Source organism: Etheostoma cragini, chromosome 16, assembly GCF_013103735.1.
Source record: "Etheostoma cragini isolate CJK2018 chromosome 16, CSU_Ecrag_1.0, whole genome shotgun sequence".
Taxonomy (NCBI): domain Eukaryota; kingdom Metazoa; phylum Chordata; class Actinopteri; order Perciformes; family Percidae; genus Etheostoma; species Etheostoma cragini.
This window is the reverse complement of record NC_048422.1, coordinates 17096193-17123558: the sequence shown is the minus strand read 5'-3', so window position 1 is coordinate 17123558 and position 27366 is coordinate 17096193. Positions and strand designations below refer to the sequence as shown.

At 38.8% G+C, this 27366-nt stretch overlaps 5 protein-coding genes across 10 annotated transcripts in view; 3 read left to right on the top strand and 2 right to left on the bottom strand.

Moving 5' to 3' along the window:
* Positions 1 to 411: 411 nt before the first annotated feature.
* Positions 412 to 8279, bottom strand: dnajc21 (DnaJ heat shock protein family (Hsp40) member C21). 4 transcript variants are annotated; one of them, XM_034896680.1, is made up of 12 exons: positions 7839 to 8279; positions 7112 to 7205; positions 6853 to 6976; positions 5800 to 5928; positions 5272 to 5576; positions 5013 to 5179; positions 4143 to 4239; positions 2964 to 3131; positions 2816 to 2864; positions 2584 to 2732; positions 1310 to 1400; positions 412 to 1113 (listed from the first exon to the last, which is right to left on the bottom strand). In XM_034896680.1, exons 1-12 carry the CDS (start codon positions 7933 to 7935, stop codon positions 952 to 954), a joined length of 1632 nt encoding a protein of 543 aa, XP_034752571.1. In that variant the 5' UTR covers positions 7936 to 8279; the 3' UTR covers positions 412 to 951. The 4 variants fall into 4 exon arrangements, with proteins under 4 accessions (XP_034752571.1, XP_034752573.1, XP_034752572.1 ...); XM_034896682.1 differs by having other exon boundaries at positions 1310 to 1397; XM_034896681.1 differs by having other exon boundaries at positions 2584 to 2729.
* Positions 8280 to 8868: 589 nt separating this feature from the next.
* bxdc2 (brix domain containing 2) lies at positions 8869 to 12560 on the top strand. The gene is made up of 10 exons (XM_034896908.1): positions 8869 to 9102; positions 9489 to 9600; positions 9741 to 9784; positions 9856 to 9926; positions 10349 to 10398; positions 10485 to 10558; positions 10836 to 10886; positions 11209 to 11310; positions 11496 to 11624; positions 11960 to 12560. The coding sequence occupies exons 1-10, from the start codon at positions 8953 to 8955 to the stop codon at positions 12200 to 12202; spliced, it is 1026 nt and encodes a 341-aa protein (XP_034752799.1). The 5' UTR covers positions 8869 to 8952; the 3' UTR covers positions 12203 to 12560.
* Positions 12561 to 13060: 500 nt separating this feature from the next.
* rad1 (RAD1 homolog (S. pombe)) lies at positions 13061 to 15775 on the bottom strand. The gene is made up of 7 exons (XM_034896909.1): positions 15677 to 15775; positions 15081 to 15282; positions 14810 to 14918; positions 14498 to 14655; positions 14228 to 14328; positions 13886 to 13984; positions 13061 to 13391 (listed from the first exon to the last, which is right to left on the bottom strand). The coding sequence occupies exons 2-7, from the start codon at positions 15273 to 15275 to the stop codon at positions 13214 to 13216; spliced, it is 840 nt and encodes a 279-aa protein (XP_034752800.1). The 5' UTR covers positions 15276 to 15282; positions 15677 to 15775; the 3' UTR covers positions 13061 to 13213.
* LOC117959655 (UPF0729 protein C18orf32 homolog) lies at positions 15663 to 18957 on the top strand. 2 transcript variants are annotated; one of them, XM_034896910.1, is made up of 3 exons: positions 15663 to 15905; positions 17182 to 17397; positions 18406 to 18957. In XM_034896910.1, the coding sequence occupies exons 2-3, from the start codon at positions 17218 to 17220 to the stop codon at positions 18469 to 18471; spliced, it is 246 nt and encodes an 81-aa protein (XP_034752801.1). In that variant the 5' UTR covers positions 15663 to 15905; positions 17182 to 17217; the 3' UTR covers positions 18472 to 18957. The 2 variants fall into 2 exon arrangements, with proteins under 2 accessions (XP_034752801.1, XP_034752802.1); XM_034896911.1 differs by having other exon boundaries at positions 15806 to 15901; positions 17178 to 17397.
* A 385-nt stretch (positions 18958 to 19342) lies between these two features.
* Positions 19343 to 27366, top strand: part of dym (dymeclin) — a 52001-nt gene continuing 43977 nt past the window's right edge. The window contains exons 1-6 of one of the 2 annotated variants that reach the window (XM_034896906.1): positions 19343 to 19414; positions 21485 to 21695; positions 23853 to 23905; positions 24127 to 24220; positions 25432 to 25568; positions 27188 to 27260. In XM_034896906.1, coding sequence (XP_034752797.1) covers positions 21556 to 21695; positions 23853 to 23905; positions 24127 to 24220; positions 25432 to 25568; positions 27188 to 27260 — 497 coding nt within the window. In that variant the 5' untranslated portion in view covers positions 19343 to 19414; positions 21485 to 21555. Of the gene's footprint in view, positions 19593 to 21484; positions 21696 to 23852; positions 23906 to 24126; positions 24221 to 25431; positions 25569 to 27187; positions 27261 to 27366 lie in introns of both variants that reach the window. The other variant, XM_034896905.1, reaches the window with a different exon arrangement.

The window sequence follows — 27366 nt, the reverse complement described above, 5'->3', positions numbered from 1 at the left end:
GAGGAGTAAAAAAACAGGATTTCAAGGCTTAGGGAAATAAAATACTGCAGTTTTTGTTTATGTTGCACAGTGATAATAATACTATTATAGGAAAATAGAAGAATATGGGGGAAATGTTTTTAAATGTTAATGCCACACAACTCATCTTGTTATTTGTAAAAGGAATATTATTGTGTTAAAATCAGTTTATTATATTATGAATTATTTATTTTGTAATTATGGCAGTTTTTCATACTTAATCAAATGTCTGAAGTGCATGCTTTGGCTTTACTATGGTCCCATTTTTACCTGGTATTCAAATCCAATCTGAGTGATCAGATCAGTAGTAGACAGGTGTGTTTACACCTGGCAGTAGAACATGTCTCCAAATGCATCTCAATAAAGCAAAAAAAAAAAAAGGGTAAAGGTGCGTGTTGTGTACAGAAATATTCAACATACAGGAGTTTATTTTTAGACATGGTTACTGAGGCATTAATGCAAATCAATCCAGAGTTATGGTATAAATACCACCATGCAGTATTGTCACCTTTGTTTTCATAAAACACTGATACCCCTAAAACAAACAGAGACGTGATTACCAAAACACTCAATGATCTAATAATAGGGTGTCTCCTATGCACATACTGTATGTTTTTATTTCTCCACATAGGTTTATCAGTACAGAGATGTTTATAAGTTACTGGGAAAGGTACTGAAAATATTTGTCATCATGCTAATCTGGAAAACTATTGTATATTTACAATAGTCTTGTCTCTCTCAAACATACACTGTCAACAACTGATCAGATTATTGTGAGAAAAAAACAAAAACATCTCCTCTTCGTTAGCCAACCAGTCCATTAAAAGTCCACTTTCAAAGCTTTTTTTTCTTCTATTTTCCTACCGGGAGACTTCGGTTTCCTGTGTCTCTGCTGAGTCAAACACTTTGAGGTTCGTCTGCCCAGATAATTTGTTATCTGTTCTTCTTCTTGTCTTTTTTGTTCTTGTTCACGGAGCTGCTGGGAGCGTTTGAAGAGAGAGGGATGGCGTGACCGCTGGTCTTTAGATGGTCAAACAACTTGTTTCTTGTGGAGAACTCGTTGTCGCAGGTCACACAGCGGAGGTTTAGTTCCTTCTGAAGGTGGAAATAAGAACGGGACTAATTGAAGTATAGATTGTTTCCTCACAGTAAATGATCTAATAGAGATATTTTTTATAACTCAAACTAAGTTACGTGTGTAGGCAGAGGAGATATGTAATAATCAAATGACTCAATGGAAAATATAAATCCCTCCCATAGAATCCTTAATCCTGCGTTTAACTGTACAAACCTCAGGAATCTGTTCTCCTTCTGCGTTGGACTTAACATTCTTTGTTTTGTCTTTTCCTCCTCCCTTCTTTCCTTTCGTCTTCCCAGAGCTGCTGAGGCAACATTCAGATGACAGATAAGTAAGAATCACATTCTTAACAGCAAGACAGACACTTTTACATTTTAAAACTGTAACAACTAGGACTGGATACCAAATTGAATACCTTTTAAGAACCGACCAAATTGCCTCCTTAGTACAGAGTATCGTAAAATTCCACGTCATTCAATACCAAACTCGGATACCTAAAGAGTACATCTCGTCATCGTCGGTGAGCCAATAAGCACGTAGCATGCTTCTAACAAGCTCTAATAAGGCTGCTGATTGGCTGTCTAGTGTTACACGCCGTAGAGGCAGGCAGGGAAAACACTACGTTACACGCAGAGACGGGGCTCACGTAGTAGGAGCTCAAAAAATAAAAAGATTTATGCCGTCTGTAATTTCTTTTTGTTAAAAGTGATTTTTTTGTGATCAAATTTTACTTTTATTGATTTGGTTCATAGCATGTACAAAAAACAAAGCCATTATCAATGTGAGGCGAAAGAAAAACTCAGTCGGTAAACTAGTTATCAAAAGAGAAGAGTATGGCCTTAACATAATGTTAATTCCAAAAGGCTTGTAAGGTTCATGATGACAGGGCTCCACATCTCTGTTGTTGACTCCTTCAACCATGTACATTGATGGCTCTAAATAGACAACATTTAGGTACATTAAATCCACAATTGAAAAGCGAGGCTTCCAGCGCTTAGCAAAAAAGAATTCCGCTGCACTTAAGGCCGGCTTTTTAACTAGTAACTGTCCCAGCTCGGACGGATCATTTAGTATTAGTACAATGGGCGAAAGGGACACGCTGATCTCCAACATGTCGGAGAGGTTGGAGGTAACCATTACCCAAACTTTGGCCACTGGGGAACATTCCCAAAACATATGAAAATAAGTGCCTGTGACCTTTATAGAACACAGAGTTGGTCAAATGGATTTTAGAAAATTGGTATCTGAAAATCATATCACCGTCACAATGCACAGCCCTACAATTAACGGATATCCGGCCTAATTTATTATAGGAATTAACATTGTTGCATCCCCTATTCATCATTATTTTGTGTCACAACCCATAATCTACTCTTATCAAGCACATTTCCCCCAGGCAGCTGTTTCCAGGGAAACGGCTCTAATAAACCACCTGTTCACTACCTGCCCAGCACCGAGCAATTAACACCCAGTTAGACAGGACTGACCTCTTGACTTCTGTTGGAGGGGGGTCATCCTGCTTCTCCGGCTCTGTAGTGTTCTCTGAATTCCCGGGGGCATCTTCCTGGCACGTGGTTAGCGTTGGTTTCTCTTCTCCCTCCTCCTCCTCCTCCTCTTCTTCTTCCTGAGCACTCTGCTATGGAAGAAGAGAGTATACAATGAGAAGGTTCACACTGAACCAGGCACAGCGTCTGAAAGAAAGACGAATATCGAACTGACCTGTACTACTTTCTTCTGTTTCTTTTTCCTCTTCTGCTTTTTGGACAGCCTGTGTAGGTAAAAGAAAAAGGCCAGAAATTGTATAAAATTCAAAAGAATTCTAACCAAACTGACAACTAGGTGAAAGGGTACTAAATAAGCTACAAACTTTTGCCTTGGCTTGTCTTCCTCTTCATCTTCCTCCTCCTCATTTTCCTCCTCTCTTCCCTCCTTTCCGTTCAGGTTCAAACCAAGTAAATCATCTTCCTCCTCCAGCTGTTGCCGTAGAAATGCCACCATCTCCCGGTGCTTTTTGGATTTTTCATGGTTTTTCATACTGTAGGGGGGAGAAAAGAATTGTATTATTATCACCAACAAGTTGTATTAACATAATCACTCCAAATAATTACTGACATTGTAACCAGGTTGGCACAGTTGGTAGAGCAGGCACACACACACGTACAATGCAGAGGTCCAGGGTTTGAGTCAGACTTGTGACAATTTCTTGCATGTCTCCCCCTTTCATATTTAGCTGTCCTATCCGTAAAAGGCGGAAAATCCCCCAAAAATAATCAAAATAAGTAAATAAAAAATTATTATTATTAACATTGAGTCTTCCAGGGAAAGGTATATTCCGATTTTCGTCATTTCATACTATCCCCTACCATACTTGTGCTGTGATCCCGAAAGATGCTTCCCATTCAAATACTTTGAATAACGTGCTAACCACCACACAAAGAATATATATAAAAGGCATAAACGTGTCTGTGTACACAAATCAATAGATTAAATAACGGCACCATTTAACGAACTGCTGTGAGACTAGGTTGTACAATTTATCCTTCATTGTTCAGATTCATTGTGGGGAACGAAACCACCCCCCCCCAAATAAAAAGGTTTCAGCCAGCCCCAAAGGAAAATCACCACGGCCAAAACAGTTATAATTTAGATAAAACACAGCAATTCAAATCTTCTTTGATTGTGTTTAATAGCTATTTACTATTGTAAAGCAGAGCATAAACTTGAATATTAGAGCTAATCTCAGTCTGACCCTGCCGGTGGTATTTAAGTAATATTCTTTTTTAAGCAGTTTTGTTTATTGGAATTTATTTACTGAAATTTACTGAACAATTTTGCTTATCAAATTCCTTAATTGCTGTCAGGACATTGATTCAGTCACTCTCACACCTACTGTTTTAGTAACTCTTTGGATAAATATAAGCTTTGTGTGAATTTCTAATGCAACGCTGACATCAATATCAGTTAAGTGAATGCATTAGAGGTTGTCGGCCCTGTGCTTGGACCCTGTGGGGACCTGCAGGTAGGTGGAGGGAGAGAGGTTACTCACGATTTATCTGATTTGAAGGATTTGTCACAGGCTGGGCAGTACAGACCATCATAATAATCATCGATTGTCAGTTCTTGTCCATTGGGCTGCTCTGCATCTGTGAATTAATATTAATGCATTGAAGAAATTAAAAAACAAAAAGGCACAACCATCACACAAAAAAGTACTTAACTGGCAATTGATTTCAATTCAAACATGGTGAATGCTCAGTATTACTTGCTGCCTTTGGAGATTAATTCAACATTAAAATGGGACCTTAAATATAAACTAGAGTTTACTATGTATAAACACAGCTTAATGGGATATTTTACAAATTCTTAAACTCCTTTTTTAATTTAGAGAAACAAAAGACAAACAGGTGGCTCAAAAAAGTTTACAAAAGCGTTAGCTCTACCGCTGGATTTATACTTAAAGCAAGGAGTTACCGGTGTACCTGCCGAACATTTTCATTTATAGTTCAGGCTTTGATTTCTCTCACTGATAATGTGCGTGAATGTAACATACAAGATTGAGCTGTTTCGTAGCAATGGGAGCTAATATTTTCTCCACCCCTTAATGCAGCAATAGATTAACGCACATGCCTCCTATTTGATAGCTTATCGGTTTAAACGGAAGCGGTTCTGTCCCTCCTCCGTGACGGCCGTCTCACAGCCCTTATTTCTACCCCGAGGAGGGACCCCCGAGGAGCTATAGGCGAGGAAACACGCGGAAACTGTGCAGCTGAAAGGGTTGCTGATCCGCCCAAACAGCTGACACATTTGCTTGTTTCCTCTCTCCTCGCGTCTCCCCCACGCGGTGGGATGGACGCGAGGAAGTGGAGGAGTCTGGGATGCAATTTCAGCAAAGTGAGAAGGACACAGTCTCACTGACCTCCTCCCACATCTTTGTTCTTCTCCCGTGGGTCCACATACAGCTCTTCTTCCTCACTCTCGGATGCATCTCCAAACTCGTCTCCGTACTGAGCCTCTATCTGCTGCAGCTCCTTCTCAAGCTCAGACATGGCCGCCCAGCTTTGCTCCTTGTAGTCCTCTGCCAGTCTTGGGTGGACATACAGTAGAGCATTATGAGTAAAAGAAGGGAAAAAGAGACAGAAATGTCACATTTACCCAACCATCCATCGACTACTTACTTGGCCTGTTTAAGCCTCTGCTCCCGCCTCAGCTCCTCCACCTTCTTGATCTTCTCAGCATTCTGCTCCTCCACGAGCTTCCTGTGGGCCTGCACACGCCGGTCCCGCTTGCGAACAAAAGCCACAAGTTGACGCAATAGCTCGTTGCGCTCCTTTCGAGCCTTTTCTCTGGTCTTCTTGTTCTCCTTCTCCATGGCCCTTTTCTCCCAGCGGTTGGAGGCCTGCCTCGAATCGTACTCCTCCTTCCAGGCAAAGTTTTTACGAGTGCAGAAGCTCTGCCAGTAGCCGTAAAACACGTGCACTACCTGTAATAGTATGGCAATAGAGACTGAATAGGTACACAAGCCAACTAAAAATCTTTCTGGTTCGCTATTAATATTTTAATCTTGTTGCTCTTTAGTTTTGTTTTTCCTCAGAGAAGGTAGCACACAAAATGTACTATTTTATTCATGTAACTGAATTGTGTTAAGAACATCCAACAGAGGAGCAACCTCAAGACAAGTTGTTTTAAGTGTGGTGCTGGCTCACGGTGTCATAGTCACTCTGAGAGTCTCCAAAGGGAGGAAACTCCTCCTCTTCCTCATCTTCCACCTTGCTGTGCTCCATCTCCTCCTTTACAATGGATTCAAAGAGATTCCTGTAGACTGTGTAAAAGCCCTAAGAGCGAGAGAGTGGATAAAAACAAGAGGGAATAGTACATGAGAATATAAACGTTCTGAGGTGCCCAAAGAATTTCTGCCCCCACAATCCCAAAGGATGAAGCTGGCACCACCAATTTAAACAACAAGTGCAAGTGACTCATAGTTTTGGGAATTGAAACCACAACGATTCTACCTAGGTCTCATCAAACCTTGGGTCTATTGTGCTGTTTTGGTAGACTGGATGCATGTTCTTACATACTGAAATAATAGATTGGATGTTTATTTTTGTTTTTGTACATTCCTGCAGCTGGCATAAATGCTGTCCATTCCTTTTAATAATCTCAACACTCCTTTCTCTTATATATAATCCAAAAAGGACATATAGTCTAACCCATTATTTAGTTTTGCGGTGCCATAAATACTGGGTTGCATTGACTTTTTAAAATCAGTAGACATCCATTCTAATTATGTGGTGTTTATTTTTGAGTTTAAGATTCTATTTCCAGGTCACTCACACGTATCTCTGTGCTTATTTTGGATAAACTTTCATAGATTAACACTTAAAATAACTGTTTTTGGTTTTCTCCCCTCCTCAGGACATAATGAAGACATGTTGACCACATATCATATGGTGAGTAGAAAGCAACACACATCCCACTTGCTTTGTCGCTTTTGTGATGCAGGTCATTAATTCACTCGGAGACCCATTACCAACGAAATACTTCCATACCAAAAAATAAATAAACATGCAGAGGTGACATGTGGGTGCGGGAATTTTCTTTTTTCTTTGGAAATGGTGACATTATTGATTTATCACCCACAAAATGAGACTGAAGGGGATGTTTGAAAGACGTTTCTTTGGCAGATTGAGACACTGCTTCTATTGCCATTTTTTCTTCAGAAGAGGACTGAAGAGACATGGTTGACCACAAACACTAACCTTCTCGTCATCTCCATAGCCGGAGTAGCAGGTCACTGTGAAGTACTGCAGCAGGTCAATGCTGTCATCTTCAAAATCTCCACTGATTCCTCCTTTCAGAAGAGCCTCCCTATGATTGTCATACCTGCCAATCAGAAGAAGACAAAGGCATCAATCTAAGACATACTTCACGCACACCGCATAAAATAATGAATATACTGTTATTGTTACTGTTAACACCACAGCCCTGCTGCACATTTTGAAATAAATTAATTTGCACCATGCTCTCTCCTGCGGATCACTCAGGACCTCATAAGCTGCCTGAATCAGCTTGAACTGCTCCGCCGCATCTTCAGCGTTGTCCAAGTTTTTATCTGGAAATTTCAGAGGGAAAACACAGCTGTAAAAACTTCACTGAAAGCTTCATTGACATAAGATTCTTTTTGATAGTGTTGCATGTCGCAAGAATGAAAAACTGACAGTAGAAGAAATATACCAGCACAAAGCAGTTTCAAATATAGCATCTTGATGTTCTCAGAGTAAGAAATATATAACACAAGTTTCAAAGGCACATTCGTAAATTCACACTTATCAATATGTAAGAAATGTTTTCTTTTAGTTAGTGTTAATGGAGAAGCATAATGTCAGTGTTTTTAATAACTCTTGTAAAATCATTGTAGACTCTGTAGGTCCAGTCAAATAGAAAAAGTTGAAACCTTCTTCTCCGTCGTGGCTCAATGAAGAATTAAGGAGCTTAAAGAAACGTAAATAAATATATACATACACACTTTCAAAATCATAACGTAGTATAACATGTCACACTGAGATGGCACATAGAAGTACTCTTCACTTTTGATACATTACTAATATTACCAATACTTATAATTGCAAATATCGAAGAAAAATTCTTTTAAATGAAGTATTATTCCAGAGCGGTATTTATACTTTTACATCAGAGATACTGTGATACAACTTTGTGTCTATTAAATGCTTCGACCACAACTCACCCGGATGCCACTTCAATGCTAATTTACGATACGTTTTCTTCAACTCATCGTCTCCTGCGTCTCGTTTCACACCCAAGATTTCATAATGACACTTCATTGTTAACTAACTATAAAGACAGAGTTGGCTCCAGGATTAAATTATCTGTGAAGATGTTCTTCACGTTGTACCAGGCAAAGATAACTGCAGCACGTAGCTAGCTAGCTAAGCTAACTGCAGCATTTCTATCCTATCTCTTAAATGATCCAGACTTCTCACAGTATTTTAGAGAAGACTATATTATACATTTTTGGCCTTACATATTCAAATACACACATGTCCTTTACCACTGTCAAACAGCTTCTTTGCGATTAGTTACTTTACAGCCGGTTGCTAGGACCAAAAGCATCATAGCATAAACCCTATCTACTACTGTGCCGCTAAATATCGCGAGAAGTGGTCTTCTTCACTTTGTAATTACGGCAGACATGAAGCTCTAGTCTAGAAATCTAGACGCACTCTAGCGGCAACAAACGTAATTTGCAGCCAGCCTACCATCTTGAAATTCATAATTTTAATATGCTCTAGTATTATATTAGATTGTTACTATAGAATATTATACAGTTACTCTCCTTGAGACCAATTTGGTGATAACAATTTCCCTAAAGCATGAACTTTTTACAATGCACGCTGAGTACCACACCTCTCTGTTTATGAATAAATAAAATAAATTAAAGAATTTAAAGATCTTAAATGTTCTGATTAAATTCTTCATAGAGTTGTGGGGCGTACAATTATAGGTGTATTAGGTTACAACATGCAGACCTCATTGTGTCTTAAAATTCTGGCAATGACATTATATCATTTTTAGTCTTGCTTTTCCAGACCATCCTATAGATGCAAGTAACATTATACATACATAGAAAAATATAATAATTTGAATTATTAATAAATTAAAAATTGCTTGGAATTAATTTTACGCCGTTGTAGAAAATTCCTGTTTTAGTTTTCTTCGGATGCCATGTTTAATACCTGCAGTACCACCTCCGCGCCGCTATGGGTCTTCTCCACTGCTCTATCCGCACGTGTGTTGGAGTTGGATGCATTCAACGCGAGATTTAGTATCGGCTTACAAACATGTCGGCGTTCAAGAGAAAACGTGGAGGACAGGCTCCTGTTAATAAAAAGGCTAAGAAAGGGAAATTTGTAGTAGATAAAGCTGAAGCACCGTTAGAAGCCGAACAGGAGAAGAAAAATGAAGTCACGATTCCACCACCGGTGTCGTTGGTAAGTGCTTGTGCTTGTTAGCCACAGAAGTTGGTGGCGAGTTAACATTAGCTAGCCAGCGTAGTAGGCTACACGGTTGTGTGTTTTCTTTAAGGTATGTTATGCCATTGATACACTAAAACAGCAAACACCCGTAACTTAGCTGTGACATACGCATCAAATTGGGTATTTTAATGGGCAACGTTAGCACAACAATGATTAAGTTAAATCACAACGTGCCCAGTCTGAAAGTAACACTCACATAACCGGGCCAAGCAAACATTTGATTTGCTCCATGTTTCCTGGCTATTATTCAAATATAAGAAGGCTATCCGGGGATGTTTTAAATTATATAATTGTAAGTGTGTTTTGGTTAGTTTTGATATTATTAAATATATCTTGAACAGGGTAAATGGACCAACAAGGAAAGGGTTCTCATTTTCTCATCAAGAGGCATTAACTTCCGAACAAGACACTTGATGCAAGACCTGAGAACCCTGATGCCTCATTCAAAAGCAGGTTAGTTCCCGTGTTAATTATACAGCACTTTATCACACACTCCATTTAGGCGGAGGACACATTGTTACTTATGTTGAGCAGAGATGTAAGTTTTGTCCAGTATACTGCCACAATAACATGGGGTTTCTTTTGTCTTTTAGATACAAAAATGGACAGAAAGGACAAGTTGTTCATTGTTAATGAGGTGAGTTTTAGATTTAAACACCTATGTATATTCTGATACATTAAGGATTCATTAAAGATCTGTGTTTGCAGGTGTGTGAGATCAAAAACTGCAACAAATGCCTCTTTTTTGAGGCCAAGAAGAAGCAGGACCTCTATATGTGGTGTGTATTTGATCTTTGTTACATTCTCTAAACACAGTATGACATTTTGTAATTGGTGTAATACAACAGGGGTCCCAACGTTTTTTAGGTGAAGGCCCCCTTAACTGACACTAATGTATCCACAGGCCCACATTTGATAAAGTTCTGTATCTTTTAGGATTTTAGATGTTTTATAACAAAGGGTATGAAACCCATGACCATAATTAGTCATACTTTCTGACATTGTTTTGCTTATGGATGAAAATATATATGTGTATATATATATATATATATCTAAAAATGACCAAATTATTACTTTTTGCTGCTGAATACCTGGGGCAACCTCAACGACCCCGGGGGGGGGGGGGGGTTCCCAGCCCCCACTTTGGGAAACGCTGTTATAGACTACATTGAAAGTAAATTCAATGTTTTTTTTCTTATAGGATTTCAAACACTCCTCATGGACCTTCTGCAAAGTTTCTGGTTCAAAACAGTGAGTTAATTCTAAAGTACAGTAGACAACATGTGTCATGTGCCATGGGGGGGAAACACTGATTTATCTGATTGTCTCCTCCACAGTTCACACACTGGCTGAACTAAAGATGACCGGAAACTGCCTGAAAGGATCCAGGCCGCTGCTTTCGTTCGATCCCGTAAGTATTTCAGCATCTGTGTGCCACAAAGACGTGTAATTCCATCCAAACACGACATCAGACCATTCCAGTAATTATCAGTCTACTTATTATTTTTGTTGGTTTTGTTTAATTGAACTGTAAAATCTTCACCTACACACACTCTCGGTACATGATTTCCCATCGTCCTGTATTTCCCAGCTGCAAAAAAAAAAATGCAGCTGGTAGTTCAGTGAAAAGTTAAGAACTTTTCAGAACCTGAACAAAGGCTAAACATTAGGTTTTTTTTCTCCCACAGAAATTTGATAAGGAGCCCCACTTTGCTTTACTGAAGGAGCTCTTCATCCAGGTGTGTATACAAGAAGCATGCATTAATCCTGACAACTCTTTTGGTTATAACCTAGCAAGGTACTTTCTGTGCACCTGAAGCCGTAAGACGACATTGTGGAATTCTGAGATGGAGTGTTATTTAACTGGAACGTTTATTTAAATTTAGACTCTTGGATTAAAGTTAACTTGATGTGATATGACTGGACAGTGTCAGTGATCATTGTTTAACTGCAGCAGTGAATGTAACCATATGCACGCTTTACTTAGTTTGAAAGCTGAGTAGGTTGTCTATCTACATTTCTAAATGGAAGGAAGTACTAATTACGTTTTTACCGTTTCAGACTTTTTCCACGCCCCGGTACCACCCTAAAAGTCAGCCTTTTGTGGACCACGTCTTCACATTCACCATAGCAGACAATCGGATATGGTTCAGAAACTACCAGGTAATGTTTTTACTATATTAAATTCAAAAATTTCACCCGTGACAAATTATCTGTCTATATTCTTTGCATTGTCTACTAGGCTTATCTCAGCATTTTTAGTAAATATTTAATTGTTCTTCTGTTGTGGGTTTAGTGTTCAAATATTAATTTTCTTTACATGTGCCCTATTTTCTGTGCCCGTTCAGATCATGGAGGAGGATGCCTCTCTAGTGGAGATCGGACCTCGCTTGGTTCTCAACCTCATGAAGATCTTTCAGGGGAGCTTTGGAGGGCCCACGCTCTTTGAAAACCCAGACTTCAAGTCTCCCAATATGGTAAAAATCCTGTGACTGCTAGTGCCTGATGCATTACCCTGCTAAATCCTATTCATGGTTTTGTGGAGTCTTAAAAAGTATAAAATTGTCTTAATTTTCCTACGTCCATGCAACGCTACCTCTAATGCACCTTGGAATGTTTTTATTCTGCTAGTCCAAATATAATTGGCTGTATATGTACAGATAATTACTAGTGTCGCTTTTATTCAATTTGAAGACATTTTGTGACTCTGCATTTTATAGTTCTTTTCTGTTGTGATAAATGTCTTAATTTTGAGGTGAAACCCTGCTATTAGTTTGTGATTGTCAGTTCCATTTCTCTTAACACACGACAGCACCGGCGAGAGATCCGACTGGCAGCAGCAGCCAGAGTTCGTGAAAAGCAAATGGTGAAGGAGATGCAGAAAACGAAGAGGACTGAAGCGAAGCAGGAAGTGGCCAAAGACGTTACAGCCGACGTCTTTCTAACGCCAGCTGAGGAGAAAGCTGTTCACATCCAAACAGAAGCACCTGCGCCTAAAGTGATGAAGAAGAACAAACACAAAGCTTTCAAAAGACAAAGGATGGCACGCAGGTAACTGGAGGGACGGGATTCTGAGCGAGTGGTGTACTGCTGCCAGGATTCACCAGTGGCTCAAGGAAATGTGGTTATCAAACGAGAAGACTTAAAGTGCAAAATGTCATTTAATTATCAGTTTTGACAGTATAAAATCTTAAATATTTACATTGTGTATAACATCTGTTGCCGTAGTTGTGGATTCATGCAATGTTATTTGCTCCCTTGTTTAGGATTGTGCAGTTTATAGCTGTCTATAAGTCTCGGCTTTAACAATACAGCAAACAATATTTGACCATTAAGTAATTATTCCATCAGTGTAAAAAAAAAAAAAAAAAACTTGTTTATTGATTTTGAGTGACTGCAGTTTTCTATGTCATGGGAATAAAACAATTTAAACTTAATGTCTGCGTCATCCGATATACTCCAAACAAGTGGTTGTTAAAAGTGTGTGGAGGGCAGCAGGGAGGTCAAAGGCCTGTGGAGAGCAGATCTACTGTACACTTGTAACGTTAGACACCTTGAGGACACTGTACCACGTGACATGTCTTAAGTCTCTTCTTTTCTGGGCCATCAACCAGCTCACTCCGTGTGTTTTAAAGAAGCTCCAGTAAGCTATCGTACTGCACCCAGACCATGACCAGAGCAGATACCAATTTATCTACAAACTGCATGCTCATGAAGTTACAGGTGATGTTTGTGTCTAGACAAGTACCTCGGTCTCCATAGTAACAAACAGAAGTACATAGCTGTATGGAATTATGTACTTGTTATAATAGTGGTATAACGACGGGGACAAGACCAGGTAGGTGAACTTCTTTCCACAAATCCAGTGAAAATGCTTCACTCAAATGACTTGGCAAATAGTTAACAAGGTGGAAAAAACAATGCAGCCTTTGCCACTGTGTCCATTACCCATTAAGTCCAGAATTTATGTCCGGTGTGCACCCCACCCACTAGACTGTCTATAAAATCAAAGATCTGGCCACTGAAGTTGAGGTGCTTGTTTAAAGGGGAATTCCACAGACTGTAATTACTGCTCCTCCACCTCCTCGTCAGGACAACAAAAATATTCTACAAAGCAGATCTGTCCATCGTCGTTTCTGACCAGGTACTGCAGAGAGAGGAAGCCTCTGCTGTCTGTCCTCACAGAGACTTTACAGGACAAAGCCAGGGCTTTGGTGGATGGCTTCAGAAGGGACATCTTGTACCTGTCGCCAATTAACAGGACAGCACAGAAGGTGGCGCATTAATAACATTACAGGCAGAGACAGAATAAATAGGGTGTGGTACTAGAGGTGGACAAACTAAAGCTGGGGCAGCAGAATTGGCCCTTTTCATAGCAGATGTTTTGACACAACTGGCTCAGTGAGGTAACTAAATGGAAAAAAGCAATCTGTTATTAATTATACCCATGCTTTTCCTGCTCTAGCAATTTAAATGTCTGTCAAAGTTTATTACAAAAGTAGATTCTAGAGGTATATGAATTGGATCGTTATCAGCTTTTAAAGAGACGAGTCCATCACCACGTCACAAAGCAACATAAGGCAACTTAATGGAACTCAAAAAGAACTTGCAGGAAATAAATAACAACACGTTATGTAAATTCATCCACTACTTTGTCAATGCCATTCTTTTCATATCTTTACTATCTCCAGTTTCCCTAGTCCACCCCAGGGTTACTATAGACTATCTCGATGCAGACCTGTTGGTTTGTGTCTTGGTGCATCGGAAAAGCTCCATCATGTCAGAGTCTTTGGGATAATCATAATGGGCATTTCCAGAGTTCCCAAACGTAGACAACCTGAAGAGCAGAAAAAATGAAGAGCACTTTAGCTGAAAGCTAGTAAGAAGCATCTGTCAGCGCTATTTGTAAAACTCTGAAATTGATTCAGTGAACTCTACATGGTAAATTTATTGGTAAACAACACTTTACAGTTGAATGTATTCATAACATTGTTCTTTGGAGGTTTACCAATATAACCATTAGCAAAATGTCCTGTCAACATTAACAAGTGGCAATGCCGTTTTAGTTTTGATAACACACCTAAAGTAAGGCTGGCTGGGGGACATAGTGATCTGAAGCACCTCACTGGTCATGTCCAGCTCAGAAAAGGCTTCCTTCAGACTTTCTGACAGCAGGATCACCTTTGAAATAGACAGAGGTACATGAGTAGTAATCGGTCATGTATTGTTTTTTTATAAAACTTGATACGGATACTGTCACAAATATTCCTAATGTGTTTGTAAAGTAAACATTGTAAGGAAACTGAAAAGTTGTTTATCCCTATCAGTACATGAAATAGTGAATGTTTACCTTATTTGTGACGTTGGTGCTGCAGAACTCAAAGTCCACTGGCTCTTCTGGTTCTTGGGTGTTGATCTTGCACACAGTCACGACTCCACCTTCCTCTAGGAACAGGGTCAGGGGGTAACCGTACCCCTTGTAGCACATCCGCAAGGCTGTTGATACTCCTGCATCATTGCACGAGGGAGTTAATGAATATGTTAATTTATATCTGAGATGGATAATAATCTCACTATAGTTCAAATATGAACAAAATTAGCGAACTTAAAAAAAAAAAAATGTATATTTGGATTCATCATTCATGGATTAATTCTTCTTTACCGGGTACTATGCTCCCTCCAAATATATTGAGGCAGTCCAGCAGGACTGTGAGGTTGACCTGAAAACCCACCGAATCGTCCCTCATGGTGAACTCTTGGAAAATCTCAGCCTGGAACAAAAAGAAGACATGTCCGTTATTCCAAGTATCACCATTACAGGGGATACATATAACAGAAACACAAGACTCTCCTGCATTCTGCTGGATCACTTCCTTTGATTGCTCAATGAAAAGTACTACTAAACTTAGTATTACTATGTAAAGCAAGCACACCTGGATGAAAGCATTGGCTTGCAGACATTTGGAGTCCTCCACAGTAACCTTCAGGCCGTTGGGCGTGGCGCTGAAGATGGCATGGTCTTTAAATGTGATTGCTTTCAGTATGTTGGACAGGTTGCGAGCGTTATCCAAACTGGCCACTAAAACGTATTGTTCATCATCGCCTTGCGACTGGGTGGACAGAGGCATTGTGGGACTGAAATGAAGACACACAGAACTTTACAAGGAACGTCCAAACAGCAACTGTTTAGGAGGGTAAAATATGCACAAAACTATAAATGGCTAAGTTAAATGTAGAAAATGTTCTTCTAGAGAGTCCTCTTTTATTGCAACTTGAAGACAGTTTTCATTTTCAAATCAAAGGGGAACGCTTGACTTTAATGTTTCATGTAAACTATAGCGTACACACACGAATCTGTCATTTAGCTGTTTGTTATTCCCTAGCTATGTTAAGCTAAGCGTCACATGATGTAGCTAGCAGTTAAAAACACCGCAAATAGCGAGATACCGCTAGTTTAAACCTAGCACCCTCAGTAAATAAACGTTTACAACCTGTTACTTTTAACTCTGATAATGTGTCACTCACTTACAAAGTTGTTATTCAGATACTCATGTGGTTGATTGTGTTTTAAAGAGAGATTCGCGCCCTGGACAACTTCCGCTTCTAGTCGCTTCTTCTACGGAAGTAGGTAACGCGCTGCTTGCGCATGTGTAATCGCATTCCGGAGACTTCGCAGTAGAGACCAAAACACATGAGAATAATCTATCCCGTGTACAACGGCAGTACGTGACAACAGCGGTGTTTTGTCGTCAGCAGAGGTGAGCATTCTTACTCAGTTAACTTATAGAAGCTAGAACATCTGTTTAGTTTGCAGGTCAGTTATAATTCCTCATACCCGTAACGTTACCGAGCGATGGTAGGAAGCTAGCATTAACGTTAGCCGTGTCAGTCATTCTGATGACGCCGATCACTAACGAGACAAGTTATAACACACACTATTTTCTCTGGAGTCTCAAGAGACGATTAATTCTGCAAAAGAGGACAGAGAATACCGCCTCTTGTCGGCTATTTTTAGCTTAACATTTGCTTTTTAATCACCAGTTTTACTTTTTACTAACAGGTCGCTGGTGAAACCTCACTGCTTTAAGAACTGGTGAAGGGAGACATAACGAATGTGCTTACTATAACTTACTCGTGATATGGAGAATAAACTTCTCAGTTCGCATTTTGACACTGAAAATCTGCTTGTTATGCTGCCCCCTTGTGAAGCTCTGTCGACACTACAGTCTGGTAGTGTAAGTTTTTTTTTGCATTTATCATCTTGTGGATGGCTGATTGGTAAACAGCTGCTGTTCTGGCTCTTAATCATCCGGGGCACTGTGAGCAGACATCACAACGATAGTTACACCCATTTTATTTATGTAGCCTAATATCACACATTTGCCTTCCAATCTGTACAATATGACACTATCTGTCCTTTGAACCTTGATTTGGATGAGAAACCAAGTTTTGTAGTTTATATATATTTTTGACAATTTTCACTTCTATTCTTCAAAGTCCAACTAAGTTTTATTGAATGTATAACTGGTCAACAGATGCATAGGAAAACCGAAGCCCCGTACACTGTCAGCATTAAGTTCATTAGACATGCAGTGTTTTGGTAAGGCATCAAAATCCTGGTCTTGGTCATGTTACTCTGTGCTCTGTTCAAGATTACTGGACCGATCTTAGCAACAACTTCCATCATACAAGAAAATGTGTCCGTTTGTTTCATATGGGCGCTGGATTTTTCATGCTTTTGTGTAATAACTGTTTAGAATGTATATCTAAGTTTAATTTCACTATTCAGTCAATTAATTGGTATTTTCAGGTGGCCTCATGGACAGATATGCAGGTTTTAACCAAACATTTCATTTGGCCACCTCATATCCCACAAATATATCTATATTGACAGTTCAGTCACATGTCTTGTTTAATTAAATCAATATATACAATTATTTTCCTATATATATTTTCATAATAATGAGATAAAGGCACATTACTATTATTATTTTAAAAGCTTGTGAATCTCTGTGTGTTCTTTCTCTTCTTTAGATTCTTCATTTTGGACAGCCTGTTTCAGCCCCAGCCATGGTGTGCATTCCCTGTATTGTGATTCCTGTCCTGTTGTGGGTCTACAAGAGGTTCCTGGAGCCTTTCCTCTATCCTTTCATTTCACCGATTATTAATACATTCTGGACCAAAAAAGCAGTTCAGGAGACTGGCCCTACCGACCAAAAAGTTAGCGAAAAGAGTAATGGGACTTGCATGGTAAGTTAATTGAAAAGTAATGATTTTGTTACTAGGGTTGCACCGATACCGATGCCAGTATCGGTGTCGGCCCGACGCTGTGTGCATGTACTTGTACTTGTAATTTTAAAATGTCTCCAATACCACCTCATAGCAACGTGACATTCTTAGTCCAGCTGGCAGGCGGTGGAAAAGGAGCACATCCAGATGCCATGATGAAACAGCCCGCAAAGCTTATTGGGAAATCTATCCGGATTGGGTCATACTGGCCAAAGAAGCCTGCGTAATTCCCATCTTCAGTGTACCAGCAGAGAAAGGCTTCTCCCTTAAGAACCGCATCAAAACAGCACAGCAATGTTGCCTTGGGGAAAGGCAAAGGCTTATGAGCATCGCGAGTTGCAGAAAGACACTTGTTTCAATTATTTTGTTTCAACTCAGCACTTTATAATTTTATGAACCAGTTTGTTTACACTGTAGTTTGTTTTATTTCCTCTATCTAGTAAATGGAAAATAGGCCAATTTCAATGCAGATCGGCACTATGTTATATTTAATTCTTTTAACCTCTCTGCCTGTAGCAAGTAGCCTACGTTTAAATATAAAGAGTATAAATCCTTGAATAGCAAAAAGGAATGGTACTTTGAAAGCATGTCTTATGTTAGTTGACAACAATATCAGCAAGCCAAAATCATCCGTGTGTCTGAAAACACCCTTGGACCCCAGAGAGATTACTGAGTACTTATATTGGTACTGGGTATTGGCGAAAGTAATGAAAGTACTTGTACTTGGTCTAAGAAGAATGTGGTATCGGTGCATCGTTATGGAATGTTAATACTTAAACCCTTTTTCTTTTCTTTTTTGTGCAGAGCTGTAGGGCTCTACATTGTATTGTGCATTGAATATCAGTAGAAGGATTCTTCCTAACATGATATTCATTTCATGACTGATACTGGTGTTAGTTTTAGAACAGTTTTATGATTGTATGTTGTCCATAATTTGCATTTTATGAGTTTCTTTCTCATTTGTTTCAGCCTGAAAGCAACGGTGAGGCCACTGCCAATGGATCCCTTATAGCAGAAGATAAGAAGACAGATTGACGGCTATAAATGTTCATAATGCATCTAATACAGTGTAAATATTACAGTACGTTAATATAAAATAGAGAAACTATTAATTAACTTATCTATCTTCTTTGAATGGAGTCGTTTTTGATTACCTTCCATAATGTGTGTTTGTTGCTTTTACTTTTTTCATTTGTCTTACAATAACTTAATATTTCTTGTTAATCATAAATTGATATATGTATTTACTGTGTTGAATATTCACTCTCAATGGATTAGTTTTTCTAAAACAAACTTGCATTTTAATGAATGAATAAAATAAACCCTTCATATCAAAGAAGAGGCTGCTTTATTGCGCCCATACTAAGATCAGCTTCCACTTCAACTAGCTTGCTCACTTTATATTGTTAAGTCATTAAGGGTTACATTTTGTTTGTATTTTTGAGATATTTTTAATGTAACTAAGAGCAATATCATACTTGTGGAAAAATGGTTTGAGATTTGTAATGACAAACAGTGAAATACAATTTTAGCAGTTTCATGACCATTTTAAAATGAAGACAGTATGTATTAAAAATACATACTGTCTTCATGTATTGTGCCCAAAATACAAATAAAATACAATCTTGTATATATAAAAAGATGCTTGTTCATTGATCCCATACTGACAAGTGTGTCCATTTCAACTAGCTTGCTGACTAATTTCAAAAGTTGATGTTCACATTGATTATATTCAGATAATTTAAGTGTGATAGCCTTTAATGTGGATATTCTGTGTTAAATGTTCTAAGGTAGAACCTGTAAGTAGATAGACAATCAAAGTCTTTTATGGGAAATATGTAGGGATTTGTGTACGTATTTATGGTTCAGATCGTTGTTTAAATCAGGCACTGAAATACTGGAACGTCACAGACGTAACTAACGCCCACATGTCGTCATTACGCAAAGGGTGGCGACGTGGAAAACATGGAGGAGAGAGGTATGTAGAGTAAACTTAATTCTCTCAAATTACCTGCACTTTCAAGTATTTGCCCTTGGAAATTGCACTTGATAAAAAAAAATTGGACACAAATGTCCATTAGTGTATAACACAGTCACCTTTTAACGGTCCTGGGAGTCAAGAGAGCCGTGGAAACTGCGAGAAGCATTTATGACAGGTAAGCGGTCAGCTGATGGCTAACAAGCAGCGAACGTTAACGTTAGCTGTTTACAGAACAGTGAGTTATTAACTGCCCGGTTTACCGGACACGTTCATGAATAACTGCTGTACATTTACCTTTCTATGATTCAGTGTTTGTGTGTGACTGTCAATAAGCCGTGTTGAAAGTCAAAATTGACTAGACTATTTCTTGCACTTGAAACAGGATGAGCTAGCTAACTTGCAAGTTGGTTAACTCAAGCAGATGCAAGTGCAGTTACATTATAAGCAGCTACAGCTAAATACGCATGATATAGCACGCACAATCTGGAAACAAATTTTTGAACAGACAATTATCTGTTAGCCAATAACAACAAGAAGCAAATAGCATGTTTTGGTGGCATGTATATTTCCCCTTAGCTCAGATGTGTGCCTTTCATGTATCGCCATTAACACTGATAGAGGTATACACGTAGATAGAACACATTTTATATATGGGGTTTAAACTATCACTCTATGGTTGGCCACAAATCTGTACTTCTAGTGAGCTCCAGTTTACCTGGGTAAATGTTGGCACGCAGGTTACACCTGTGTGCTAAAGGTGTGCCACATCAAGAAAACAAAACACACGTCCTGGTTCCCTAATGTGTCATCCTGTTGTGAACTTGGCCTTTTAATGTGTCATCCTGTTGTGAACTTGGCATAATAAATGAATGTATTGGACTGATGGTGAGGACAGATTACTTGCTTATAAGATTTACTTGCATATAATTACTCAAATCAAGAATTTGATTTGAAATACACTGATCGGGAGATTAGACATCCACGTTATCAGTCCCTTTTGGCAGCATGCCTTCTTGTATTAATGATACACTCCTTAGGTTTCCACTTTGAAACAAAGGCACACATGATAGCTCAGCTACTTGTGATATATATATTTTGCTATGGATTAGTGAAACCAATTTAGAGGTGATGTTTAATCTGAATTGTAATTATGTTTACAAGTGATCAAATGAATCTGTTCTGTGCCAGTAACATCTCCTACTGTACATACACTACCGGTCAGAAGTTTGGGGTCACTTAGAAATTTCCATTGCCCTCCATTATAGACAGAGTACCAGCTGAGATCAGTTGCGTTTTTTTTTTTTAACCAGGGCAGCAGTTTCCAGATTACATAAATTCTTACATAATTGCAAAATGGTTCTAGTTTCTTTTCTTTTTTTAAATAATATCAGATCAGTAAACAGAATGTGCCTTTGAAACATTGGATGAATGGTTGCTGATAATGGGCAAAGTAAATATTGCATTCAGGTTCAGCCACCCACTCAAATCAGCTGGTATTCTGTCTATAATGGAGTGGAATGGAAATTTATAAGTGACCCCAAACTTTGGACCTGTAGCGTAGATGGTTGTAACGGCCATTATAGCCATTTTGGTAACCTAATGCCTCTGTATTTAAGAGAGAAGTCAAACTCTGGCTGCCTGGTTAATGAAAATTCCCAATCTCCGGCATGGTATAAAGTAAAGTATTTAAACTGACTTGGATATTGTGACTGCAGGTGTTTACTGAGCTAATTAGACCTTTTATTGTAATGTTTGACTGATGTTGCCTTGTGTGTTGAGTTGATCATTTTTATTTGCCAGGACATTTGAAATCAAGGAAAAAAAGATGGGATTGGGATTTGCAAAAAACAAAGTTCATCAGTTTTAACACATCTTTTCTTTGTAGTGTATTCAATTTGCAAATCATTGTATTATGTTTTTATTTAAGTTTAGAGAGAGAGAGAGAAAGAGAGGGAGACCTTAAAACCTTACATTCTGTGAAGTGGCTTTTTAGGCATACATTGTTTAGGATATACATGTTTGTTATCTGTGACGACATCAAAGATTAAAGCATTTCTTTCCCCCCAGGATTTGGCATATGCCTGGTGAAAAAGCAGTGAAGACTGGTGAGTCTGGCTGAGTGGAGCCAGTAGAGAGAGATGGGAGCCAACACCAGCCACGTCAGTGACCTGTCCGATAACCCCAGCCTCAGGGCCCTGGTGGGCACAGAATCCATATCTGAGAATGATCCTTTCTGGAACCAGCTTATCTCCTTTACCTTCATCAGTCCCACCAGCAGGTACACAAACACACATGGAAAGGTTCTGTTGTCTGATTATGTGCCACAATGTTGCAAGTTAGGATATCCCGATCAGCTTTTTTGGCCCCTGAATCCAATTTTTCAAATATTGAGTATTTGCCGATAAAGAGTCACGATGCCATACTTGTATTTGCCTAGATATTTTGTTTTTGTTTTACAAAAATAACTAAGTAACTAAAAGGTGTCTTCAGCTTAATACATTTAATTTAGAACAGCTAGCTTTTTGTAAAACTCGCGTATGAATCCAACTTCTACTTAGAATGGTGTAGAATTTACTGACAGAAATGATCGGAGTAAGGTGATCGGGGTGACTGCTGATCCCCAATCAGTTCAAAAAGGCTCATAATGGCTCCGATCTGATACTTCTAGATCTGATCGAGACATCCAAGATTCAATGGTTATTTGTTTTAGGAATTTATCAAGTTAAAGTACCACACAAAAAGTCCTGCTCAAAGCTTTGCTAGCTTTTTCCGGAGCTTTCAGACACATCTCACAATGATGATGATGTTAAAAAATGTAGTTGAAAGCTAAGGAAAAAGCTAGTAAACAAACCTTGTGTTAAGGATTTCTTTGCCAAACTAAGGTCAAGAACTTTCACAAGAGCATATACACTAAATCATCAGAAGAAGAATCAAAATGTATTTTTAAATAACTCAACACTGATAATGACAATGAATGTTAGTTGCAGCTCTAGATGAAAACATAAAAAGAAGGCAGCCAAAAGGGTAAACACATTGGAGGTAAAATAGTAACCATAGCAACATTTTCTGAATTGTAGACCTTCGGGCCCTCGGTGGACATGTATCTCCTTTTATAACTGGTGTGTTTAAATATTTAAAGGACAACAAGCTATAAGTGGCTCTATGAAACTTTTGGCACACAACCTTTCTAATTCTTTCTAATGGGAAAGTGTGATTTAAAAAAATAAAAAAATAAAGTAGGATTCCCAACCAGGATCCAACAATAAACTGTGGCCAGGATGTTTGCAGAGCTAACCTCAGTAATGATCCTAAAGGTTATTGGCCCGCTTGGCTGAGAATACATCATTTAGAACATTTAGATCCTTTGTCAACAGTGTTGAGAATAAACACACTACTCTTCATTCTGTCTTGCAGCTGGACTGATTTTACATATTAATTTAGTAAGAGTTTCAGTCATTCATCTTTGAAAAGTTGTAGTGCTAATTATGCTCATTATTGCACTATGCTTTCCTTGTATAATCAAAAAGCAAATACAAGGCATAAAGACACAAAGTGAACATATACTGTATGCATTGCAAGTAAGACAAAACTATTAGTGGTTGAAGTCAGTGCTGTGACTAACCATTATTTTCACGATTCCAATTATTGTCTTGATTAATCTTTAAGGTCTGTAAAATGTCAGAAAATAGTGTAAAATGACCATCACAAGTTCCAAAAGTCAAAGTTGACCTATTCAGATTGCCTCTGTTCGTCCTCTTTGAACAACCGTCCTGCTGCGGCTGTAAGCAGTCCAACAGACTGCTGCCGCGAGGAACTAAACACTAAACTGAGAGATGCAATTCCACTGTGTGGTCCGTTCGAAGTTGTATTGCAATGATTTTCTTCTTCTTCTTCCACAAGTAAAAGACAATTAGCACTGCAGTTACCAAATTATAAAGTTACCTGGTGAGTAGAAATAATTGCGTTAGTGTGGCGGTCGATTAAAAAGTGTTCGCTCCCCAGCTCACCCCCTCTGTCAAACTGCAAAAAAAAAACAGGTGAACAGGGAAAGCAAACAAACATGTTATCACTTCCGCTAAACCCGTGATGGACGCGCCCACCACCTACAACACAAGTGCACAATAATACATAATATAAATGAGACCATAAAATACATACACTATGTCAATTCAATTTATTTATAGTATCAATTCATAACAAGAGTTATGTGGCTCCTACAAGTCTTAATCCCAAAGATATTTAGTTTATATTCATAATTTTTTTAAATAAAAGTAGCAAATATTAATATTTGAGAAGGTAGGACGAGAGGATTTATGCCAATAGAGGGCAGTTAATACAAGCATTCGGCTCCTCTGATCCACTTTTTCAATATATTTTAAGTATCTTCTCCTTTTCTTTCTAACTCTCTTCTTCCCTGTTTTTTCCTTTAAACTAGTGGAGACTCCAAGTTACTGGAAGAGGCTGTCATCCCCCTCGCCAAGATCCTCAGTACGTTGCCTGTAATACAAATATGCTTTATGTGTGTTTTTGTTTAATTTCTCACTGGTCAGTGCCTTGGTCAACTGAACGTCTTCAGACTTTAAATAAAAAACATAAACATTTGTTTCTTCCTGTTGTTGTTTGCATGCCAAACATTATGATATGGATGTTTTTTGGATGTTATGTAATGCTGCTGCTAAGTTCTCTTCTGCTTCCCCCCCACCCTCCAGTTGAAAACAATCCCAGAACGGGAAACTTTGGCGCTCTCGTGCGAATTTTCCTGGGAAGAACCAAAGAACTGAAAATCTCCACAGAATGCCAAGAGTAAGTATGGTAACTTCAGAGGAGAGAATGAATTCAGATGACTGTGTTAGTAATGATAGACCCTGTTCATGTCAGTGTTTGCTGTGCGGGGGTGCAGGCCGGTTAGTGTTTGATCACACACAGTCATTGAATCCATATATATATTTACAGGGGGAAACATTGAAGTGGTTGTAGTTTCACATGAGAAAACTGCTGAGGTATAACCATTACCACATGTGGCATTATCCTGCGCTCACTGCCAACCTCCATTTCCACAGAGATTGACCCCGCCCAAGTTGCCAAAAATCATTTGGGTGGGGTTTGGGTTTGACTCCTCATTCTCTATTAAACATCATTAGAGGTTGGAGTTGTTGTTCCCCATCGACTCCCATTTATTTTTCTCACATTTCATAACACATTTGGTCCCATACCCAATTCTACATTTTCTGCTAACATAATTGGCATCTGCAAAGTGTGTGTGTGTGTGTGTGTGTGTGTGTGTGTGTGTGTGTGTGTGTGTGTGTGTGTGTGTGTGTGTGTGTGTGTGTGTGTGTGTGTGTGTGTGAAATGGTTGTGAAACATTGTGGCTTGCACTGGATGCTTCCAATCATTTCTTGTATTCCTCCCCATTTGTTTCTCAACAACTTTATCCCAATTTGGTTTGTGTGTGGAGATATGTGTATATATATATATATAAAAAATTACTTGTGTAGTATCCTTACAGGCCATGGTGAAGACAATGACATGTACTCACCATTTTTTATATACTTTTCTTCATCTTCCCATTTTAAGTATTAAAGAAGGAGATGCATGTGATGTACAGAAAGTCAATGGCTACCAGTGAAGTATGGTGTTCTTATTTGAGAACCACCAGACCGTTGCTACTTTCAAATGTTTCAAAGTATGCTCTACTGGTTCTGATTAGTCATGTTATAACTCAATGCTTTATTAATTTAGCATGAGGAAATTAACTCAAGGGTTAGTGTCCAGTTTCTATGTAGTTTCAGTAAACAAAGTACACAAGGGATTTAAGTGAGAAACTTTTGAAAAAAATGTGTATAAACTGTTAACATTTAAAGGAACATATTACCGAAAGAATGGTGAGCCAAGCGTTCCTCTATAACTTAAGGGTAATGGCACATCAACATTATTTCCGTCACAATGATTGATCCGTGCAATGATTGACCTTGAAGAACGTGATGTCCTAATTTAATTCTGCTTCTCTTCCGCAGTCAGCTGTTTATTTGGCAAGCGCACAACGCACTGTTCATGATTCGCTGCCTGCTCAAGGTGTTCATCAGGGAGATAAGTGAGGAAGAGCTGCACCTACAGTTCTCCTACCAGGAGAGGGCACCAGGCTCCTGTGAAGGTGAGCGCCATCACAGATTCCTTTTAGAAAAGGAAGGTGTGTCACAGGGAGATTAAAGTGGGGCCACAAATTGCATAAAAAAATCAGTTTCATAGGATTTAATAAGAACAACAATTTTGAGTAAATACCTAATTTAGTTCGTATGGGATGACTCAGAGCTGTGTTGTCTGTCTACTTATGCGAAAATCCACATAATCTGCTGAAAAATCTTATGAGCAACATTCTTGAAAGTATTTGGCTCCCAGTAGACTTATACGGTGTGAGTTATTAGAATATAGCCACGAGGGTCAAATGTGTAACACTTTCCTTCCTACCTAAAGAGAGATAAGAAATTGGCTTTTTTAATTGAGCACACATACCCCTGGCTACTGACCTGGATCAGCTGTCTCTAAGAAACTTTGTTACTAAAAGTCTGGATCTGCATCCACTGACTGCACATCTGGCCTCAAACACTTTCCATGTCTGAATTAAGTTCCTCATTAAAACACTCTGCAAATGTGTGCCCTGTTGACAAGCTTGATAGATGTAAGTAACAGAATGCTTTTTGGCGCTACAAAGACAATGAAAATAACATAACATTTTTTTTAAAACTGTATTTTTTATAATTCTGCCATGGCTGTTTATTATTTCCTCAACCAGTATTCACTTGCAAACATGAACTGTGACATTTTCATTCAGACAGAAACGCGCTCACTTGCAGCTCCCTATAGACCTTATCTGCTGTGTTGGATGATCATTATAAAGAATCTCTTTCTATCACTGCAAAATTATACAGAGCTAATTGTAGCGTGTTGAAAATGGTACAGGGAAGATAAAACACAGTGTCTGCAGGTTATGTTAAGTCTTAAAAAAAACACTGAGTACAGTGCAGAACAGTCTTAACTGTAATTTGCAGAAGTCTTAAGTATTTTTCTCTCGCCTGCTGTTGGGAGTAATATTGGTTATAAAACATTCATGTGTCCGATTGCTGCTGTCGGGAGACGTTCTACAACTATTAACAAAGAAAGCAGCGTTGTTGCGACAGTAGATTGTGCTCACAGGTGGCTGTTCAATCCTTTCTTTTTGGAGACCAATAGGAACAGTTGCTAGGAATCATCCCATAATGGGCTAATGTCAATTTTAGAAAAACTTAAATTGATGAATCATATTCATTTGTTCCATCCATCCCTAATTTTCTGCATCTTATCCCTGTCCATGTTTGCGTTAAGTTGAGTAATTATAGCTTAAGAGGAATTTCTCTATACTGCTCGGTAGTACTGAAACTGTGATATAATAAGAAGAAGTTCTAGGGCACATTTTCTCTCCTGGTTTTCCATCATACTTAAACACATGGGCCAGTATGATTGCGAACTAGGTCTTAAATTGCATTCTATGTGGCATTATAAGCATCTAAAAAAGACTTCTATTTAACTCAGCGAACCCTGGAGATACCCTGTAATCCCAATTAACTAATTTATCTCGGTGTCATTCCTCTGTACACTGAGCATGAAATATGGATGATGGGAAGGGTAGAGAGGGGGATTGGTACAGTGAGGCTTGGAAGGAGCAAAGAGAGACCATGATCAACAGGAGCTTACCATAAATGTCTCAGATAATTAGTCCCTCAACCCCTTGTGTAGAAACAGGCAGCGAGGACCTCCTGGAGGAGCTGTTGTCCAACCTCATTCACCTGATCGTAGAAGTGCCTCTGCTGTAAGTACTCCCCGTGTGTGTGTGTGTGCTTTTGTCTGTCTCTCTCTCTCTCTCTCTCTCTATCTATCTATATATATATCTATATATATATATATATATATATATA